Here is a 13,516-nt window from a genome sequence, read left to right as displayed (position 1 = left end):
TGCCTTTAATCCTGATACTTGGGAGGCAGAGGCAGGTGGATCTCTATAAGTTTGAGGGCAGCCTGGTCTACAGAGGGAGTTCCAGGACAGCCAGGGATACACAGAGATACCCTGTCTTGAAAAAACAAAACAACAACAAATACATTTCTGTTAGTAAAGAAAGGCTTACGAAGCTATTTGAGCTGTGCTTAAAGAACAAATGAGAACTTTCTGAGTAAAGGAAGTATAAATGGGAATGGTGAGAACATTCTAAGGGAGGAAAGAGAATATAGCACCTCTGATGAACAGTCAGGTCAGTATGATTGAACAAAATTGAGAACTAAAAGGAAGACAAGAGTGGTCTTGTCTATACATGAGTATAGCTCCTGACTATACAGTCATAAGTGACTACAGATCTCTGGGGGAACCACTGGCTCCTGGGCTGAGTAACCAAGCCCTCTACAAGTAGCGTGAACAGGGACAATAACGCAAAGAAGTACTTAACAGATGCTAATTATTAGTTGCCAGGGGTAAAAGCACTGCAGACATTGGGCAGGGATTGGGGGATATGACACTATAGATTTGCATTTTAAGAAATCCATTCTTTATGCCAGTGTATAGAGCTGATTGATGAGAACCAGAATAAAGCCAGAAAAAATTGTTAAGAGGTACAACTGTTACAGTCGGTAAAAAACTAGAAAAAACAGAAACATTAGCAAAAGTCAGTATTCAGGACTATACTTCAGTTATAAATCATAAAAATGAGACACTAAAAATATAATATATTCCTTCTTTGAAGACAATAATTTTTTTCTTAAAAGTCTCTGTGAAACTATGCAGGAGTGGCTATAACATAAGAAAAACTATTTTTAAAAAACTGTGCATCTAGGCCGGGCGTGGTGCGCACGCCTTTAATCCCAGCACTCGGGAGGCAGAGGCAGGCGGATCGCTGTGAGTTCGAGGCCAGCCTGGTCTACAAAGTGAGTCCAGGACAGCCAAGGCTACACAGAGAAACCCTTAAAAAAAAAAACCTTAGACCAAAAACCCTTTAAAAATAAATAAATAAAACTATACATCTTGGCTGAGGTGTTTATATGCACATGCCTTCAGCACTAACAGGGACGGGTTCTGAGGGAAGTCCGTTTCTTGATCTTTGACATGTGTGAATATGTTAGGTGACACAGTAACAGGAACTTAGCAGATATGATAAAATCAGGAACCCTGAAAATGAGTGGGTATGCTGGATTACTTGAATGGACTCTATTACAGTGAGAGGCCGGAAGGATCAGAAAAAGACTGTCAGAAGCAGAGATGAGAAAGGAAAGAGTCAACACTGCTGACTTCAGCAGGGGTAGAAAAGGAAGAACAGATTCTCCCTTTAAGTCCAAAAAACCAGCATGCAGCCCTGAGGAGACATTTAGATTCTGGGACTCCTCAACAGGATAACTTGGGTTTTTTTTTTTAAGATTTATTTATTTATTTACTTATTTATTTATTATGTATCCCTTGCTCTGCCTGCTTGTACCCCTGAAGGCCAGAAGAGGGCATCAGATCGCATTGTAGATGGCTATGAGCCACCATGTGGTTGCTGGGAATTGAACTCAGGACCTCTGGAAGAACAGTCAGTGCTCTTAACCTCTGAGCCACCTCGCCAGCCCCCCAGGATAACTTGTTTTACTTTAAGCCACCAGGCTCCTGGTAATTTGTCCAACAGCAACAAGTAGTTAACACCCTAGACATGCTAGTGGCTCGCTGATAAAAAGTACAGTGTAACTATCTGAGCACTCAGAACACACCAGTTGATAAGTAAGTGGGGTTTGGACTTTCCCTTTATCCCAACCACTGAGATGCATAATGTAAATAAGTATATGTGCTTAAGTGAAAGTAAGAATTATCATTAAAATGGCTAGGCTTTTTTTTTTTAAACATGGTTTCATACTGTAGCCAAGCGCCTGCCCTGGAATTTAAGTCCAGCTTCTCCAGCACAGGGATTACAGGAATAATACCACCATAGCCAGCTTAAAAATAGCTGACGTTCAAGAATAATTTCTCCTACAATTTTCTTTTAGCAACAAATAAATTCCATTAAATGTCTCCTACTTGATTTTTAGCATTGCAAATAAATTCTCAAGTTTAAGAGAAACTGTCAGAGAGTAAAATGAAGATCACTTCCTGCCAGGGATTTGATTTATTCATCCACAAACATATCACAGTTATTTTTATATAAAATTCAAGCCACAAAGAATACATAGATATGGCTAACAGGTAACAAAGGACAAACTATAAATATGCATGCTTGAAACGGAGCCTCAGAGAAAGTGTGTCGTCTTCACACACAAAGTAACTGGACTTTTGACGCTCTAAGATCTAATATTTGCTTTAGGAACCCTGAATCCTTTTGGATTATGGCAGCTTAATCCTGAATGAAATATTTACCAACTGCAGGATTAAATATGATGCATCTACTTCAATATTTCCCTTTGAAATATACAAATAAAAGGACAGTTTGAAAAGAATGAAAAATGCTAAGCGTTTGAAGAAAAGAAACAAATTGTTAAAAGCATCTTTACCACTGTCGACCGCTTCAACTTCCCGGTCGATCGCGTCTCTGATCATTAGTGGGTGAATGAAGAACTGGGCCCATCTGAAAAGTAAGACAGGTCTTTCTAGGATTGTTCAGTTCATCAAACAATGTCTACTTTCATTAACTAGTTTTACTCAGTTAGAGGATTACCTCAAAATCTACAAGATCAGAATAACAACCCATGTTTCAATAGTTTAAAGTCCACAAACCACTTTGTTTCTTTGTGAAATAAAACACTCATTCAGAAAAAGTACTTAAAATATAAATACACACATTAAAGCATTTTCAAAAGTTTCCTATTATATATCCTGCCCTTTCTTTGAAGTGTTAAGGATCAAAACTCAACCTCCTATGTGGTAGGAAAGCACTCTGCTACTGAGCTACATCTCCATCTTAGAAGATGAAATATTGCTATGTCGCCCAGGCTGGCCCCGTTACTCATGACCCTTCTGCCTTAGCTGAAATTACAGACATCCAATGCCCCCAACTCTCTCCAATATACAATCTTTATACATGAAACTAAACAAAACTCACTCTATTCATTTAATGGTGTTATGAGTGATACTTTAAGCTACCAAATAAAAAATAGAATTTGAATTTTATTTAGATTTTATTTTATGTATATCAAGGTTTTGCCTACATGGCATGTATGTGCACCATGGTGCGTGCCTGGTTACCACATGGGTCAGAAAAAAGGGTTGGATCCCCTGGAACATGAGTTACAGATGGCTGTAAGCAACTGTGTGGGTGCTGGGAATCAAACCCAGGTCCTCTGCAAGAGCAATAAGACCTTAAAATCAGAATTTTAAAGGCTATTGATATCTAACTTCACCACAAAACTCTACTGGTATTTGTTTATTATGTGTGTATGTGTATGTATGTGAGAGAGATGGAGGAGGAGAGGGAGGGAGGGAAGGAGAGAGGGAAGGAGGGAGGGGAGAGAGAGAGTGTGAGAGAGAGAATATGAATGAATATGCAGATGCACATGTGGAAATCAGAGGACAACTTTTAAAAATCTACCCTGTCAGGGCAGGTCTCTCTGGTTCTCTAGTTGTTTCTGAGGTGCTGCACACACCAGGCCACCGATGGCTACCTCCCATCTCTCCTTATGAGTGCTAGGATTACAGATGTCCACAAACACATCTTATTTTTTTTTTTTTTAAATCGTGGTTCTAAGGACTGAACTGAGGTAATCAATCAGGCTTGAGTAGCAGACATTTTCATCCACTGAGCTATCTCCATGGCCCTGGTTTTCCTAATATTATATACTTACATGAACTATTATACAGCAAATTATATATGTAAATGCCATTTTTATATATGTATAATAATATAATCAAAATTGGTTTTGTTTAAGCATTTAAAACTATTTGCTTGTTGATACAGAGTCTCACACTACAGCCCAGTCTGGCCTCGTACTTTGGTAATCCTCCTGCCTCAGCCTACCAAGTACTAGGATTACAGGTGTAAGTCATCACACCAGGCTCTATTTTGGGTGTTTTGGTCACTGTGTTGCCCAATCTGACCTTGAACTTCTGAATTCAAGTGCCTCTTCTGCTTCAGCCTTCTGAGTAGCTGTGATTACACAGATGTGTGCCTGCACTCTTCTTCTCTAACTGTTCTTTTCCCAGTAAAAATAAAACTATTCAAAGACTAACTTGCTGAAATCTTTTGCTGTAACTCTGATCTGCTTTTACATATTAAAATATTCACATTCTTCCAAATATTTAGTATACCTTGAATAAAACAGGAAATATTTTTACCTACTTCTAAAAAACAAAGTTATATGCAAAATAGTTCAGATAAAACATAGGCAACACACAAAGCAACCAACAGGCACAATGACTCTGGCATTAAGTAAGCATTTCCGTCCTCCAGTCAGCTGCCCACTCCCCAATCTCATTGCACTAACCCTGCACATGTGTGCCTCCCATGAATCAGGTGTTGGATTAAATGGTGACCACCTGACACACAAGAAAAATAAACACAAAAGACAAATAAAAATAAAGGACACCAGAGAACCCCTGTCTCTAAAAACCAAAATAAATAAATAAATAAATGTTTTTAAAAAATAAGTAAATAAAGGAGACTGTTTAACACGTGGGATTAATCTTTTTAAATTTCTCAAGAACTACTTATTTTTGCCACCAAAGGGAACAAATACCATCAATTCCATTGAGAATGTATGTTTTAAGCAAAATTATTTTGTTCCTGAACATACAGAGTGTGTAATTGTTCATGTGTTGTTCAGTGTCAAGGAACTTTAATCTACCAAAGTAGCTGCTCTAGCAAAGGATCACATCTAAAGACCTAAGTCTATGTGATCTGGCTGGAATACAGACATGCCCTTAGTACACACCTTTAATGCCAAATAATAAAATATTAGTGTATAGAAGAAAGCAGCCATGTTTGAAAGTGATGTCTAACTGAGGGGCAGACAAAGCGAGGGATCAGAGAGAGATCTGGCAGAATGAGTCAGAGGTAGGACAGCCCAACTCTCATGAGAGCAGCACAGGAAAAGCGGCTTACAAGCAGCGCAGGGAGAGAGGGTAGCAGCAGGAGTACAAGCAGTGTGTGTGGCAGTTTTACTGGGACAGTTTTACAGAAACAGGTTGCAGAGAAAACAAACAGAGGGTGAGATGGAGCCAGAAGATGAGAACATACTGCTGGAGTCAGAGGCCAAGCAGAGCAATTCAGTCAGAAGAAAAGAGAGAGAAGCCAGATTGAATCGGTCAGCTTGGAGAGGAGTTTGGGCCAGAACAGCTGAGTTGAACCAGCCAGCAAGAGTTCAGAAGAGCTAGAATGGGTGAGTTTACTCAGCAGTAAGACTTGGAGGATGAAACATTCTAGGCCTAGCTCAGCAGATGAAGACTGGAATCTGACTCCTTCGGATTATACAGAGGCTAGAAGCTTCCGGGCCTAGAGATAATTAGGACAGAGAAATGCTCTGGGCTCAGCCCAAGCTGTATACTCGCACAGCTTGAGTAAGGCTCTCAACTCATCCCTTCCTCTGAGGAAATAAAAACATTTACAGTTCAACTTAATGCTACGATAGTCCATTCATATGGCAAATGTGACTAGTTTATTTTCGTTTTGACATGAAATGAATTTATGCATCTATTCCACTGCTATTTGGCAAATACCGGGGCTTTAGAACTGAAGTATTGCCAACACCATTACCGTAAGTTAGTTTTTATACTGTGTATTGAGTCATATGCAAATGTTTCTCTAGGTATTTAACCAGGAAAGAACTACAAAGGAATAGCACACCCATGCCATTACCAAATAATATCCAATTTTATTTTCTTTTCTTTTTTGGTTTTTCAAAACAGGGTCTCTCTGTGTTAGCTTTGGCTGTCCTGGACTCGCTTAGACCAGGCTATCCTCGGACACACAGAGATCCACCTGCCTCTGCCTCCCGAGTGCTGGGATTAAAGGCTTAAAGGATTGCACCACCACGCCCGGCTCCAATTTTCCTAAAGTGGTGGTACCAGCATACACTTGCCCAGGGTTCTGATCCCACCATTGCTCTACAGCTTTACTTTCCTTTAATATTATCAGAGTTTAAATTTTTTCTGTAATTTTTATGATAGTTAAATCTTCTAATAGTTTCCATTTACCGCCCTACCCCCACCCCCTGGTTTATAAGACAACTGGGTGTATAAGAAGACCCCAACTTTTCCAGTTAAAATATAGTTTGGAATATCCTCTCCGTATAAGACTACCCCTCTTCCAATGCATATCCCGTACAGCAGACATGTGTCTATTTGCAGACAGGGCACAGAGAGCCAGGAGCTTTATTAAAAGCCAGCAGACAGCCAGTGCCAGCCTACACTGTCCCTTAAGGTGCACTCCACACTCAATGCAAAGAGGTGCAGCCCTTCAAGTCGAATGGGCGGGCTCTGGTGGAGAGCCAATCCGTGTGCACATTCTCCTCCTCCAGGTACAGGAAGATGTGTGCAGCTTGCTCCTCCCTGCTTCATACCCCCCCACCCCGCACAGAACAGGGAATCGGCTACGGCAGCCCCCACTATATGTGCCAGACATATGAAGTAAAGGGAAGCAAGCTGCACGTAAGTACCTGGCTTATAAGACATGCATTTTTCAGGATTAAAAAGTCATCTTATACACCGGAAAATACGGTACCTTTCCCTGATTCCTAATAGGGGTGAATATTTTATATAGTTATATCAGGAATTAACTTTTTAAATATTTATTCAAATTCTTTGATTACATTGTATTTTTAATTCTAACAGTACATCTAATAATATTTATGTTTTATATATTATCAATTTAAATTATATTAGATACTTATATACAAAAGTCTAATAAGTTAAAAACCAGTTAACTATTCAAAATGTAAGTCCTTAGTTATTCATTGCAAAAATACTCTTCCATATATTTTGTTTACTTTGTGGGTTTGTTTTGTTTTTTTTTTAAACAGAGAACGGTGTGGGACCAAACCTGAGCCTAGTTATCATTGAGCCAGGTCCTCAGCTCCCCAGTGTCTTTTCAGGAATACCACTTTCTTTATGATGTTTGATTGGTTGGTTTGTTTTTTTATCTTATTTGACAAAGCTTACCTAAATTGTGCCTTTAAATACTAGCTGTTTTGTTCACTTTTTAGTCTATAATTTATCCAGAACATTCTTTGTGTGATTTTTTGAGTTAAGCAGTCAATTTTATTCCTATTTTATTCCTATATTTGAGTTCATGGAAACTCAATTGTCTTGGCATTATTTTTTTTTTCTTGGCATTATTTTAATAAAAATTTATTTTGCCACTTCCTTATAGTGTCTTTGCATAATTGTCCACATTTATCAATTCTGTGATTTATTATTCTATTTGTCTTTTTGCCAACACTACATGTCCTAACTATTGTCTCATAATTTTTGTTCTCACATTTAAGTCTGAGGCCCAATTAGAATTAAATTTGGTATATAGTTGAATAAAAAACTTTGGTTTATTCTTTTGCATTTGGATATCTGGCAGAGTGCTAAAAATCTTTTTTCTCCTACTAAGCTTCCTGGCACTGTACTACTGACAGCAAGTGTGGTGGTTTATTTCTAGAGTCCCAGTTCTAGTCCACTGAGCAGTGTCTATTCTTATGCCAGAAACACATTACTGGGATTTCTGCATCTCTCAGTCTTGGAGAAAAGAGAATCCAACTTGGACTTAAATATAACTTAGGCTACTTTTGCTTTTCCCATATGAATTATGAGAGCTCACTGGCTTCTTTAAAGGGGAAGCTAGAAGTATGAAGCAACTGGGATGAATCTATAAATTAGTTTGGAAACTGTTGTCACTCTTAAAGTCTCCTGGGAGGTCTGGAGAGATGGTTCAGGGGTTAAGAGCACTGGCTGCTCTTCTAAAGGACCTGGGTTCAATTCCCAGCACCCACATGGCAGCTTAAAACTCCAGTTTCAAGGGATCTGACACCCTTATACCAATGTACATAAAATGAAAAAATAATTTTTTTAAAAAAACCTAACTTGAAGAAGAAGAAGAAGGAGAAGGACAAGGAGGAGGAGAAGGAGGAGGAGAAGAAGTCGTCTCCTAGGCTCCCATTCCTAGCAATACTAAGTCAGGCTCATGGCGTAGCTTCTCATCCACTCTCTATTTACTTATTACATTATTTATTTTTTTGAATTTCCACTATTACAAGTCTTTTACTTCTCTTTAAGTTTATTCTGAAGTATTTTGTTCTTTTAGATGCCATTATTAAAGAAGCTATCTTAATTTCACTATTGGACTTTTCATTGCTAGTACAGGAAAAAATAAGGAAGCTGGAAAGGTTGCTGAGTGGTTAAGAGAATTTATTCTTCTACCAGAGGACCAGAGTTTGGATCCCAAAACCCATACCAGGTGGCTCACAAACACCACAAACACCAGTAACTCTGATGAGTAACACACCTGAGATTCCTTTTGATGTATGTTGGCATCCATCCACACTCTTGTGCATGCATGCATGCATGCATGTGCACGCGTGCACACACTAAATCTTTAAAAAAATAATGAGGAGGAGCTGGGAAGATAGCTCAAACAATAAGGTGCTTGTCACATAAGAATAAAGACTGGAGTTTATTCCCAGCACCACGTTAAAGCCTAGCATGGAACATACAACTGTAATTTCAGCACTAGGAAAGCAGAGACAGGAGGATCCCTGCAGCTTGCTGGCCAAACAAACACGTGAGCTCCAGGTTCCTGAGAGTTCAAATAAAATGAATGGAGCCAGGTGTGGTGGCACACGCCTCTAATCCCAGCACTCGGGAGGCAAGGGCAGGAGAATATCTGTGAGTTTAAAGGCCAGCCTAGTGTATATAGTGAGTTCCAGAACAGCCATGCACATATACTAAGACCTTATCTCGATAAGGAAGGAAGGAAGAACATTTAATAATTTGTTCTTTTTTTCTCCAACTATTCTGACAGTTCTAGAAAACTAGACTACTTCTTGACAATACAGTAGTGCGTGTCCGATGTGCTCATGTGTACAATGTTATTAAATAATAGTTACCTATCGAGGGCTTCCTTGAAATACTTTCTCTGGACATCAAACTGAAAGACTGTTCGTTCACAATCAGTTGAGGCGTTATCACTACCTCCATGTTTCTTGAGGAAGGCATCAAATCCATTCTCGTCTGGATATTTCAAACTACCCATGAATACCACTAAATGAAAAGAATAAAAAGTCACACAAAACAAAGAAATAGACAACATTATTATCAAAGATGAGGTTTTCTACGCATAAAAGATAAAGCAACACATTAAACAACTACTGTGTCTGACTAGCACTTGGTACACTGATACTGCACAACATTCTGCAATGCTCATGTTATTTCTATTCCAAGGAAACCCAAACATTTCATTTTTAAAAACAAATAATTTGTTTATAAAAAGGGTAAAAGTTAAACATAAGCTCATGTGCAGATTAATCACTACCATAAAAAGTTTGTCAGGTAGGAAGTTTATTTTCAAATAACTTAGAAACTAAAGACATTAAAAAAAAAAAAAAAGATTAATGCAGAAAAGCAAGTATGTGTGTAAACATCTGTAGCTATCTAATGTCCACATAGTTTTATTGAGGCATACTCATAGCTAAACTTATGGTTCCTTTCTGGGGTGTATTTATCATGTCTTTTTATTACTGTCTCCTACTCTGTTCACTGCACTGCACCACAGCAATGATGGCTCAGTGGTTAAAGCACTTGCTGAACAAATATGAGAACTGGGGTTCAGACCCCTAGAACCCATGTAATGTGCCAGGTGGATATGGCAGCCCACCTATAATTCATTACAGAAGGTAGAGATAAGAGGCTCCCCAGAGCAAGCTGGACAGGGGGACTAGCCATATTGGCCAGCTCTGGGCTTGACTGAAACCCTACCTCAATGAATAAAGAACAGAGTGAGGAAGATACCATTTTCATTCAAATCCTTAAAGTCAGTATACTTAGATGAAAAGTCTTTCCCTAGGATTATTCCTAAGTAAGCATTTTCCTCTTAGCTTTTTCCTTGTTTAAACGTGCTTCAGTTAACCAATATTAGTCTTTGAAATCAACTAACACAAATTTAATGAGAAAAAGGAAACCACACCCGGGAATGATAGTTTACAATATCTTACTGTGCTCCAAAAAGTGTGCCAGCCCAGGCAGGTCATCTGGATCAGCAAAGCTCCCAACTCCAACACACAGAGCCGCTGCAGACTGGGGTAAGTAGAACACATACAAATAGTGAGTCAATCCTAAATCAATACCAGTACTTCAAGGATTCATTTGGAGAAGTTTTCCAACAGAAAGAAACAGAATTCTTTCCCTGGGAATCAGGAGGAGCAGCAAAGTGAAACTCACCAGAACTGTGTCAGTTTCACCCTGCTGCTCCTCCACTTGCCATCCTGCCAAATGCTCAACAGGTGCAGACCTAAGGGAAAAAGCAGAAACAGACAGAGACAACGGGAGAGGCCGGCCACCAATTTCATGCTGCTGACTCAGGGCTCTGAACCAAGTGTTCCCTGAGTTACTAGATTTAGGAAGTTTGCAGAACAAGCATATCTAAGTACAATAAAGAGCTCTAGGCAATTTTAAATGTTTATGTTCAGTAACTCAGTTACAAAACATGGGCTTCTCAGTATGCTACTCAGAAAGTTTTATTACTAATATGGGGTAGAGGGTGGGTAAAATAACAATTTAGGAAAATATCTAGTAAAACAGTAAGTAAAATGGTTAAAAGAGAAAACTTTTGTTATTAAAAAGCTAAAAAAAAGGATTTAAGAGGCTTTTTGGTTCTTCCATTTGCTTTGAACACACACATAGAGATCATGTTATTTATCAATGTGCATTTGCCAAATTCCTTGGAAAACTTGTTTTGAACAAAATAAATGGCCAAAATGTACACAAAGCTCAGTTTAAAATGACAGACTATCGTCATTAGTTAAAGTTTGGTTTGTTTTGTTTTAGGTAGAAGAAAGTCAATTTGAAAATAGGGAAGTAACGTTAACTTTCCAGCTTTGTGTCAATATTCAGAACTACTCCATTTAGTGAAGCACTGTTCAATAAGGCTATCCCTATAAAAGAGCATGGCCCTGGCCTGTCAGCCAGCCCTGTGTTCTGAGAAGAACCAAACAGCCTCACTTGATACTTCAAGTCCCAAGTTTGAAGACTTTAGCACATAAGCTCACTTAAAACAGAAGAATATCCACTTCTTCAAACCACAGTCTAACCTGTTCTGTGATGTTTAATAGATGCCTAACCTGCTTTCAGCTCCAACTACCCCATAAAGATTTCTTGTATCGACCAGCAGGGTTGAAGACATTTTTGAATAAGTTGACTTAAACCACAGTCTATCAGTCAGCTTTGACCACAGCAAAAACAGGTTCTGCGATTGCTAGAAAAGAAATTCATACTTGAGAATTTTCTACCCAAGAAATTTATACTTGAGATTTGAGTTATAAAACTCAAATTATGAACAAATCATAATTCAAATATATCATATTTAAATTTCAATTTTGTTAGTTTATTAACTTTTCAGATCAAGAAAAACTTCTTTTCAAAGGACAGAAACAGGGATAATTTTTTTTAAATGTTTCAGGAAAGTAATTAGTTTCTAATTAGATAAGGTTCTCCTAAAGCTAACAGATTTTTTTCTTCCCATTTCATTTATTAATAAGAATTATTTACCTTAAAAATGAAGCTCATGTTTCTCAAATAAAAATTTAAATTCTAAAATGGCTTCAGAATCAGGGCAATTCTGAAGCCACCTCTCACCTAAATTAACTTGTTCTTTTCCCTTCCAGATGCTTCCACACCCACTAAGTAGAAACCATTTCCCACTGTTAGAATCATGGAATCTCTTCTTCTAGGAGGGTACCCACTGCTTCATAGCCAAAACGATTTGATCCCTTCAAACCTAATTATTTCATCAAAAGAAGTCTATAGCACAGGAAAAGCTATTGCAGTTTTTAACATACAGAAAGACAGATACAGAAACTTAAGAGGTAAGAATCTAAAATTTAGTAATTCTGTCATTTTTGGAGCTAAGCTAGAGCTCAAAAAATTATGCGAACTTGAAAGTGGGTGTGAAAAAAAGAGAGCCAGTCAGCATTAGGTCACCCAAGAAGTCAGGGACAGACCTAGAGCTAGAACTCAGGCTCCTCTTATGGCTGCTATAGCTTCTCCATTCCACAAGTGTTCTATTAAAAACCAAAAATAAGCCAATTAATTCCACATTTGCCTATTAAAAAAAACTTTAGAATGGTCTACCACGTGGCATACATACAAATGTTATTCAGTGTTTTGAGTTTCACCTCTAAAGTGCTCCAAGCTAACACAACCTGGCCCTACTATGTGACACACAAAAAGCTTCTTAAAAACATAACTCAATCTACCAAAAAATGTTGGCAAAATTTTGGTACAATCTTTTTTCTGGGGGGGCAGGGGTGTTGAGACAGGGTTTCTCTGTGTAGTCTTGACTGTCCTAGACTTACTTTATAGACCAGGCTGGCCTCAAACTCATAGCGATTCCCCAGCCTCTGCCTCTGCCTCCCAAGTGCTGGGATTAAAGGCGTGTGCCACCATGCCCGCCTTAACAATCTTTCTTAAAAGAGAGAGAGAAAAAAAAAAAAATAGGATCTGGGAGTGGAGGTGCATGCCTTTAATCCTAGCACTTTGGAGGCAGAGGTGGATGGTTCTCTGAGAGTTCAAGGCCAGCCTGGTCTACTTAGCAAATATCAGGCCAGCCAGGGCCACAGAGTAACATTGCCTCAAAAAAAAAAAACTTTTAAAAAAGAGGAAGAGGAGGAGAAAGGAGGAGGGAGGAGGAGGAGGGAGGAGGAGAAGAAAGGAGAAGGGGGAGGGAGAAGGAGGAGGAGAAGGGGGGATTCTCAAAGAATTCGTTTAAGAGAACTGTTGAGCTCAAAAGCAGTGGGGAATGTCTATAGTCCCAGGGCCTGGCAGTACCACTTGAATCTAAGAGTGAGACTACCCTGAACTACCAAGTGAGATTCACATCTCTAAGGAGGGGGGGGTGGGGTGTGCAGGAATGATACAGCATGTCTGTGATTATAACACTCTAAGATTCTAGCTCTCAGGAGGCTGAAGCAGATAGAGCATTCAAGGCTAACCTAAGCTAAACAAGAACTAGTCTCAAACACCACCACTACCAACAATCATTACTACTTATAACTTACACCTTCAAATCTTTGAGTGCTAACCACTTTTTTAAAAACTAGGAACTGAGTTTTGATGATGATGGTGATGTGTGTAAGCATGGTATGTGTTGAGTACACGTGTACATATGGAGGTCAGAGGACTTCCACAGGTTGCTTCCCTCCTCTGCCCTGTGAGTTCTAAACATCAAACTCAGGTCATTGAACTTGCATAACAATTACCTCTACCCACTGAGCTATTTTGTCAGTCTCACAGGCTAACAACTTTTTAGGTATTCTTTTAAGATCTAAACTAA

At 38.8% G+C, this 13,516-nt stretch overlaps 1 protein-coding gene across 2 annotated transcripts in view; it reads right to left on the bottom strand.

Annotated features, from left to right (window-relative positions):
- Nrdc (nardilysin convertase) overlaps positions 1-13,516 on the bottom strand; it is a 64,569-nt gene that overhangs the window by 34,552 nt on the left and 16,501 nt on the right. Inside the window, exons 3-7 of one of the 2 annotated variants that reach the window (XM_051170959.1) lie at positions 11,307-11,440; positions 10,408-10,477; positions 10,182-10,263; positions 9,078-9,231; positions 2,550-2,623 (exon numbers count right to left, since the gene is read on the bottom strand). In XM_051170959.1, coding sequence (XP_051026916.1) covers positions 2,550-2,623; positions 9,078-9,231; positions 10,182-10,263; positions 10,408-10,477; positions 11,307-11,440 — 514 coding nt within the window. The remainder of the gene's footprint in view (positions 1-2,549; positions 2,624-9,077; positions 9,232-10,181; positions 10,264-10,407; positions 10,478-11,306; positions 11,441-13,516) is intronic. The other variant, XM_051170960.1, reaches the window with a different exon arrangement.

The sequence above is a fragment of the Acomys russatus genome, chromosome 29, assembly GCF_903995435.1.
Source record: "Acomys russatus chromosome 29, mAcoRus1.1, whole genome shotgun sequence".
NCBI classification, from domain to species: domain Eukaryota; kingdom Metazoa; phylum Chordata; class Mammalia; order Rodentia; family Muridae; genus Acomys; species Acomys russatus.
Note: the sequence above shows the minus strand (reverse complement) of the source record. Positions and strands in the feature narration are given on the sequence as shown.